A 9010-nucleotide genomic window follows, 5' to 3' on the forward strand; every position below is an offset into this window, starting at 1 on the left:
TAAAACGAAAATAGAACCAGACACAGAAAATAAATTTATGGTTACCAAAGGGGAAAGGGGGAGAGAGGGATAAGTTAAGAGTTCGAGATTAAAATATATATACTACTAGATATAAAACAAAACCACCAAGGACCTATTGTATAGCCAGGGAGCTGTACTCAATATCTGGTAATAACCTAAGGGAAAATAATATATACACATATATTATATGCATGTGAATTTCTTTGCGGTACACCTCAACTAACACATTATAAATCAACTATTCTTTAATAAAACAAATTTAAAAAAGCACTTCTCCCTCCTCCAGCCTGCAAATTTTCTTTCGCGCCTTTTCCCTCCCACGGTTACTACCGGGCTTATGTCAGCCACTCCCAGAACGCCAGCGCGACCCTGCCCTCTGCGCGCTGAAGGAAGCGGTAAAACCACGGGGGGGGGGGGGGGGCGCTTCGGTCTCTGCGCGGTTCCGCTGCTTTAAATGTGGTGAAATCCCACTTATAAGTAATCCAAAGCACCAAGAAGGGGCCATCTGAGCAGAGTAGAAACGCAGTCAGACCCCGGTGTGTGGACCTATATTTCTCGGAAGCAGCAGGAGGCCAACTTTCTTTCATCACTCCCTCCCCCTAAGCGCCCGCGTCGCCCTCTTCAGCTTCCGCTCCTCCCGCCAATGAAAACTCAGGGGCTCGAAGCCCCGCCCCACGTGCGACTGACCCTTTCGCAGCAGGCAAGAGAACGCCTGCGCAAACGCGCGCGCGCACGCGCGCGGAAGGTCAAGCCCTAGTGGCTCGGGGTCCTTCAGTCTCTAGCTCGCGCCTACGCAGGGCGCCGCTTTACCTGCCTTGCAATTAGCTGTCACCATGTTGCGAGTGGTGAGCTGGAACATCAATGGGATCCGGAGTCACCTGCAAGGAGCAGGGTACGAAGAGCCTAGCAACTGTACTGCCAGGGCCGTGGGGCGCATTTTGGACAAGCTGGATGCTGACATCGTCTGTCTTCAGGAGACCAAAGTGACCAGTGAGCGCCCAAGAATTCAGGACCCTTACCATACTTTCCCTTTTAAGCTAAATTTTGACCTTGGTGTATCTCATTTCACCTTCCCATTTCTCTCAATTTAAAGTACTCCCTTTGGAGCCAGTTTAGAATTCCAGTCCCCTCCTGTTTCTCACTCTTTTTCTCCTAATTCTCACATCACCTCCTGGCTTCATGAAAACCTTAACCCTCTCCCCCTTGCAATCTCCATCTTCTTTCAGATCCTCCAATTCACACCCGTTCTCCTGCTCCAGCTCAGTCCCTCAAATTTCCTCCCCCTGCACACTTTCCTTTTCTCACTCCGAAGTCAGATCTCCCATTCCCACCAAAGCCCAGCTCATATTTTTTAATTCCCACCACATCTTTGCCCCCAGCTTAGATTCCCTAATTTCCTCGTTTTTAAACTTCCATCTCAGATCCCCAGTTCAACTTATCTTTACCCCACCTCTCCCCAGCTGAGAGCTTCTCATCATTCCTACATCATGTTCCATTCCAAGCTTAGATCCTCTAATTCTCTCCCCCCCACAGCTCAATCCCTGATTCCTTCCCTCTCTCACCACCCCCCTTGTAGACCCTCTACTTACTTTTCCCTCCATTCTCAGTTCATATCCTCAAATTCCCTCTCCTATCTCCTATCTCCTATCCCCAGCTCAGATTCCCAGTTCTTTTTCCCATATGTCCATTTCCCACTCTCAGCTCCCTCTGGTAATCTGGTCACCTTGCCTCTTCCCACCAAATTCTTCACCTCCCTTAGTCTTCCCCCTTCTGGTAATTCTGATATCAGTTCTCTCTCTATTCCTCACTTTTTCAGCTCTTCCTCTAATCATAGATACTTCATTTTCTCCCCCACCCTGTCTATGATGGATATGAGGAACTAGCCTACAGCTGTAATTCCAGGCCTTTATGTGTCCTGGGTCCTAGTTTTATCTTGGACATAATTTTATAATCTTACATCTTTTTTTCCAGGGGATGTGCTGACAGAGCCCCTGGCTATCATTGAGGGCTATAACTCCTATTTTAGTTTCAGCCGCAACCGTAGTGGTTATTCTGGTAAGTGGGGCTTTCTGGGGACTTAGTGCTGGGGGCAGGTGGGAAAGAGTTTTCAGTATTCGATGAGAAGGTAATAAGAAACATAGGGTTTTAGTCCACAGAGCTAAAGCCACATCAAATTACATATAGAATAATTTATATATATATATATATATATATATATATATATGTAAAATACGGGACCTCAGAAGCATATGGTTATTTGTATTAGCTATGTTAATTGTGATGGTTAATTGTATGAGCTCTGGAGCCAGATTGCCTGGGTCGAATCCTAGCTCACTTCCTAGCTATGTACCCTCTGGCAAGCTATTTAACCTCTTTATGCATCAAGCTCCTCAGCTGGAAAATAGGCATAATGCCTACTTCTTAGGGCTATTACAAGGATTAATCCAATCAATACATGTGGTAATAACAATAGCTAACATTTTCTGAGCACATACCATGTAAAACACTTAGAATATTAGCTGTTATTAATCTGTGGCTTTTCTAGATGAAGGAACTGAGACTCCAGGGTTTCAGAAAAGTTGCCCCAGGCATCCATGGCCTTTGAGTTGGGAGAGTCATCAATAAGGCCACACTTGAGGAAGATGAGTAAGGTGACATGTGTAGGGGCAACAGGCTATTGGCTGCCAGGCTGGTTTAGAGTATCCTTTCTGTCTCCAGGTGTAGCCACCTTTTGTAAGGACAGTGCTACCCCAGTGGCTGCTGAAGAAGGCCTGAGTGGCCTACTTGCCACTCTGAATGGGGACGTGAATTGCTACGGAAACATGGATGAGTTCACCCAGGAAGAGCTTCGGGCTCTGGATAGTGAGGGCCGGGCCCTCCTCACACAACACAAGATCCGGTAATAGCCCACATCTCCCAGTAATAGCCCATATCTCCTGGTAATAGCCCACATCTCCCTATTACTGAACATTGCTGGTTCAATTCTGTGAATGTAGTGATTTTAAGGCTTGCCTTATAAGTAAACATGCATTAACCATGGAAAACTTCCCAAATTTGCCTTTCTTGGACTTTAGTCCTGGCTAGGCTACCTACTATGTGACCCTGGACAAATTATGTTCTTCTCTAAACCTTGAATTCTACAGTAAAGGAACTAGCCAGGAGATTTGGCTCTCTTAAGTACCATAGGTACCTCAAAAACAAGTTAGCCAATGCTGAACTACTGCCTCAGGTTGCTCCTTCTGGATGTCCTATTTTTGTAAATGGCAGCACCATCACTTGGTTTACCTGGGTATCATCCCAGATGCCCCTTTCTCTGCCTCATCTGTAGTTAGCCCCCAAGTCCTGTGTATGCCAGCTTAAGTCTTTCTATCCCTTTCCTTCACGTCCATGCCACAGACAACCATTAAGTGGAAGCCACATAGTGTAGGGATAGGGAAGGTGGCTTGAAAATGACCCCTTTTGAGGGAGCTGTATCTCTTCTCCCCAGCACACAGGATGGGGATGAGAAGTCCTTGACTGTAATCAACGTGTACTGCCCCCATGCGGACCCTGGAAAGCCTGAGCGGCTCACCTTTAAGATGCGCTTCTATCACTTGCTGCAGATCCGAGCAGAAGCCCTCCTGGCAGCTGGCAGGTACTGCAAGCCTGGGCAGCAGGCTTCCTTGAGTTTTTTTCTGGGCACTCAGCCCTGTGTCAAGCTCCACTGAGAGGGATATGGGATCTTTATCTTTTGAATTCACAGCCTAGTTGTAGACATCAACATGCCCACCTTAATAGGCCCTGCTCTCTAAAAGCTGCGAAGACCTGGTTAAGTGACACAAATATGGGTTTTGTACTCAGATAGCTTTGAGCACCTATCCTGGCTCCTCCTTTTACTCACTGTGAGCCCAAAGGCTAGTCCTGCCTCTGTTTGCCCTTTTATGAAATAGCTATATGAATCCTTACCTCACAGAATAGTTTTAAGGGTGAAATGAGATGAGGAAGGTAAAGTACCTGGGAACAAATGAAAAGTCTTGTCCGAGGGAGAGACAGGAAGGTTGGGGTGGGTTAAGGTAATCGAGGGATGCTTCCTGGAGGGAGTGGTACCTGAGCTCATCTTTGAAGGACCAGAAAGATGCCATTAGGTATAGATCAGTAAAACAATCATGTCAAACATGGAGCAGTGTAACCTTGAGAGGTCAGAATTGGGTTGGTCATGTGTAAAAAGCATCAAAGTTATAATGAGATTGGAGAGGTAGGCTACTGTGACTTTCTGTTGGCTCCCACCTTTGCCTCAGTGTCACAGGGAGCCTATCTGAGCTCTTGGGCCCAGGAGAAAATAGATGGGCCAGGGCTACTGCTTCCCTTTCTTGACATTTATTTTATATTTTTCAGCCATGTTATCATTCTGGGTGACCTGAATACAGCCCACCGCCCCATTGACCACTGGGATGCAGTCAACCTGGTAAAGCTCCCTCTAGACCTTTGATCTCTTACTATGGTTCTTTTCATCTAGCCAACCAATGCTGGGGTTTTGGCCCAGAGGCAGGCTTCCTTCATGGAAAAGCAGAGCTTGGTTTGAAATTCTATTCTCAAAGCACTGAGGATTGTCCTGGGGACTCAGTTACCCATTAGCTCTGGCTGTTGCTCCTCAGAGCTCTGTGTATGGTGGTGAGCTGTGGAGCCAATTATAGAATGATGTTTTCAGGACTGAGACAAAGATGGCAGCCCAGGAGTTTAGGAGAGCCCAGAAATGGAATTCATGGGCTAGCATGGACACCAGGGGAGATAATCTTAAAATTGGCTGAATCGTAAAAGATGAATAGAACAGAGCTTTGGGGTAGGGTTGGGGAGCAAAGCATTGTAGCATGATGAGCAGTGGCTGCAAGGTGAGAATTTGCCTGGTGTGTATGGGGACCTGCAACTCCCATTTTTGTTAGAGGGTGACATGGGAAGGAGGTTGAGTGGCAAGAGATGGGGTTAGAGTCCCAGTCAGATTTCAGGGGCCTTGAGGTCTACATTGCCTTGATCATTTCCCTAATACACAATGTTTCCCACTCACAAATCTTCAGTATATCCCTGTTATATCCCTTTGTGATGGAGAGAAAACACCCAGACCTGGCATTCAAGGCTCTTTCTTATCTGTACCCACTCTCCATTTCCATCCTCAGTACCTCTACACACTCCTTCCACTCCAACCAGGTTATCTTCTCTCTGCTCATTGCAAAAGTTACTCTCATTTTGACTTTTCTCATTGTACTCTGAATTGGTGGGCATCCCCTTCCTTCCATCTTCTTTCTTAAGTGATCCACTCATCTCTGAGTCCCTCTAGGCCAAAGGTTCTCAACTCCTGACATCACCATTAGAACAAAGCATTTTGAAAATTATCAATACTTTGGTACAACCATACATCAATTAAATCAGAATCTCTTGGGTGTGGGGCTAGGTTAGCAATATGTTTTAAAAGCTCTTAGGCTGATTTTATTGTATATTTAGGCTTGAGAACCCCTGCTCTAGAATCTACAAGTCAGTTCTCACCTTGGCTTGCCTCACAAGGATAGGGATCGGTAATTTATGATGGTATCATCCAATTCAGCACTAGGTTTGGCTCAAAGAAGAGGCTGTAGGAAGATTCCTTGATTAGTTTGCAGAAGGGCAATTTGAACAGAGATGTGGCTCCCAGCTGGGAAAATGAACGGAAATAAGATAATGAGAGACTGGTGGTGGTGGTGTGGTGTGGTGGGGAACGGAGTGTATACACAGAGTGCAACCCTTCAGTCCTCCATACCTTATTCCTCATCTGGAGTTTACTCAGCCTTTTCTTGCTGCTTCCTGTGATAGTGTCATATACCTTTATGCCATCTCTTCTTAATTCAGAACTATCCTAGATCTCTTAAGTGTACTGCCTACATTCTCTTTTTCCAGAAAAAGTGAACATGACATGACACAGTCTTGAAAATAGCAGGATATGTCCACTTCCCACAAGACTGGCTCTTCTGGAGTTCCCGTCATGGCTCAGCAGAAACGAATCTGACTAGTATCCATGAGGATGTGGGTTTGATTCCTGACCTTGCTTAGTGGGTCGGGGATCCAGCGTTGCCATGAGCTGTGGTGTAGGTTGCAGACGTGGCTCGAATCCTGTGTTGCTGTGACTGTTGCGTAGGCTAGCAGCTGTAGCTCCAATTTGACCTCTAGCCCAGGAACCTCTATATGCCGCAGGTGCGGCCCTAAAAAGCAAAAATAAAAAAGACTGGCTCTTCTAGTCTCATCTCCCTAAATGACACCATCATCCCCTTGTTTGCTCCAGCCAGAAGCCTGGGAATTGTGTTAGAATTGTCCTTCTCTACCCCCTCTTTCCCCACTCATTTGGTCAGTGAGTCCTGTTGATTCTAGCTGTAAATTATCTCTTAATTTCATTTTGTTTCCTCTGGCAGCACCCTAGTCTGAGTGACCAAGTGACCATCATCTCTTACTTAAGTGCGTGGACTATGGTAGTCATCTTCTGCTAGTATTCTGGCCGACAGTCTGGTTGCCCTTCAAGTCTTTTGGGTAGGCTGCCCCCTCCCTCCATAGGCCCATCATAGAAGTTATTCTCTCATTTTATAACACCCTCTGCCTGGGTAATTCCTGCTCCACCTTCACTTCTCAGCTCAAGATCATTTCCTTAAAGGAAGCCTCGTTGGTCCCCAGTGCAAGCTCAGAGTCCCACTTTGTTCCTAGTATTGTGCCTGGTGCGTAATCAGTGTCTCTTTGAATGTGTTGCATTGAATGAGTGGGTGAGTGAATTGGATGTGTGAATTGGATGGATGATGCCTTAGGGATCAGAGCCAAAGGAAGTATTCAGACATGAATCCTTGGAGCCCCTCAGCTCAGGATGGGGGAAGGTTGGTCAGTGAGGTCTTTGACACATACAAGATAAACCAAAGTAGTACCAGAGTGTTTAAATAAAAAGGCAACAGTCTTCTGAACTCCTAACTGCAGCCATATTTCCTAGCAGTAACCAATTTTAACTTACTTTCCATTCTCTTGGTGAGCAGTTCTGAGAATTGCCTTGATTAAGCAAATAATGACCTTTCAAATTTGGGATTTATGGCCCAGTGCAAGGTAGATAGAGCCTGATGCAGAGGGAAAAACAACAATGGGCTTTTAAATCAGTAAGGATGGAAAGTGAATCCTAGCTCAGCCAGTTCCAGACTGTGTGACTTTGAGCAGTCTTCTTTGGAGTAACCACATTTTCTTGTCTGTAAAATGAAGCAGTTAGTTTAAGTCCCCTCCAGTTCTAGGCATTTAGTTCTTCTTTCTTTGTTCCCCTCCCCCTTCCCAGGAATGCTTTGAAGAGGACCCAGGGCGCAAGTGGATGGATGGCTTGCTCAGTAACCTGAGGTGCCAGGCTGGTTCCCATATGGGACCTTTCATTGATAGCTACCGCTACTTCCAGCCAAAGCAGAAAGGGGCCTTCACCTGCTGGTCGACAGTCACTGGTGCCCGCCATCTGAACTATGGCTCCCGGATTGACTATGTGCTGGGGGACAGGGCCCTGGTTATGGATACCTTTCAGTCCTCCTTTGTGCTGCCTGAGGTGATGGGCTCTGACCATTGCCCTGTGGGTGCAGTCTTGAACGTGTCCCCTGTGCCAGCAAAACAGTGTCCACCTTTATGTACCCGCTTCCTCCCCGAGTTTGCAGGCACCCAGCTCAAGATTCTTCGCTTCCTAGTTCGTCTTGAACAAGATCCTGTGTTCAAGCAGTCTGCACTGCAGCTCAGGAATCAAACACAGGTACAGTTGCGCCAAAATAAAGCCCGTGTGCGATCAACCAGGCCTCGGCCAAGTCAGACTGGCTCCAGTAGAGGCCAAAAAAAACTGATGAGCTATTTCCAGCCATCCTCCAGCCGTCCTCAAACCACTTCTAACTTGGATCTTCCTAGCCTTGGCACCCTCGTGACCCCAGAGACCTCAGAAGAGGAAGCGATGGCCAGTGTGGTGGAGGGGCACACCAAGGTTTCAGAGGCCAAGGATAAAAAGGAAGTACGGAGCTTGTTCTGGAAGTCTCTGCTGAGAGGGCCCTTACCCACACCCCTCTGTGGGGGCCACAGGGAGCCGTGTGTAATGCGAACTGTGAAGAAGCCAGGACCCAACCTGGGCCGCCACTTCTACATGTGTGCTAGGCCCCAGGGTCCTCCCACTGACCCTTCCTCCCGCTGCAACTTCTTCCTCTGGAGCAGGCCCAGTTGAACCAAGCCAGGATATCTGGCATGGTCAACCTTGCACATGATCTGAGGCCAGCTTCATCCTAAGCTGCCTCATCATCCCCCAAGGCCTCCTTCCCTTCCTCCTCCTCCTCCTCTTCCTTTTCTTCTTCCACCTTTCTCAAGGACCCATCCCTTCCCTCTTTTTCTTCCTCCAAGGCCTCTCTTCCTCTCTGTTCTTCCTGCCTAGCTCCTCCTCACTAGTGAGCTTCTTGGGCCTTAATGCTATAACCCATATCCCCACCCTACTTCCCATCTTCCTGTCAGAAGTACATAGGAACCAGTTGCCTGGGGAAGTTGTGATTTTTAAACCACTTTCTTACTTGTTGGGAAATGTAGCTGTGCCTAAATAAAGTCCACGTCTTTGTTGCTACTCACCATATCATTTTGAATGTGCTTCATGAAGTTGACTCAGAGATGTTATTTCAGTACTGCTTGTAGCCTGATAATAGAACTCCCAGAGGAGAGTGGAGGAAGGAGGAGTGATGCTCATTGTAAAGGTACTCTGTTAAGTTGTCAGGTTTCCCTGCACTGCTAAGGGTGAATCAGCAAGGGAGGTGGGTGGGTGTGGTAGAAAGCTGAGGCAGCCAATGAAACTTTTAAACAGTGCTTTCTAACTGGTATGTCACACAGATGCCACAGATGGGTTACAGGGTGGAAAGAAATGAGTCCCTCAACCCTAGAGTTGCCGAGCAGTACCAGGAATTACACAAGTGTCAGGAAAAATTGCCTCCAAGGCAACTAATACTATTATTTCACCCAA

The 9010-nt window shown here is 47.0% G+C and overlaps 1 protein-coding gene across 3 annotated transcripts; it reads left to right on the forward strand.

Annotated features, from left to right (window-relative positions):
* The first annotated feature begins 737 nt into the window (after positions 1–737).
* Positions 738–8627, forward strand: APEX2 (apurinic/apyrimidinic endodeoxyribonuclease 2). Of its 3 annotated transcripts, XM_085008006.1 has the most exons (7): positions 738–1011; positions 1993–2076; positions 2740–2920; positions 3509–3655; positions 4396–4465; positions 7325–7777; positions 7927–8627. In XM_085008006.1, the coding sequence occupies exons 1-7, from the start codon at positions 855–857 to the stop codon at positions 8017–8019; spliced, it is 1185 nt and encodes a 394-aa protein (XP_084864132.1). In that variant the 5' UTR covers positions 738–854; the 3' UTR covers positions 8020–8627. The 3 variants fall into 3 exon arrangements, with proteins under 3 accessions (XP_084864132.1, XP_003135157.1, XP_084864133.1); XM_003135109.5 differs by having other exon boundaries at positions 7325–8627; XM_085008007.1 differs by lacking the exons at positions 7325–7777; positions 7927–8627 and adding an exon at positions 6435–6614.
* The last annotated feature ends 383 nt before the right edge of the window (positions 8628–9010 follow it).

This window comes from Sus scrofa, chromosome X, assembly GCF_054392235.1.
Source record: "Sus scrofa isolate SSC_HxYL_T2T_F1_AM1 chromosome X, Sscrofa_HxYL_maternal_Yorkshire_Landrace_v2.0, whole genome shotgun sequence".
Taxonomy (NCBI): domain Eukaryota; kingdom Metazoa; phylum Chordata; class Mammalia; order Artiodactyla; family Suidae; genus Sus; species Sus scrofa.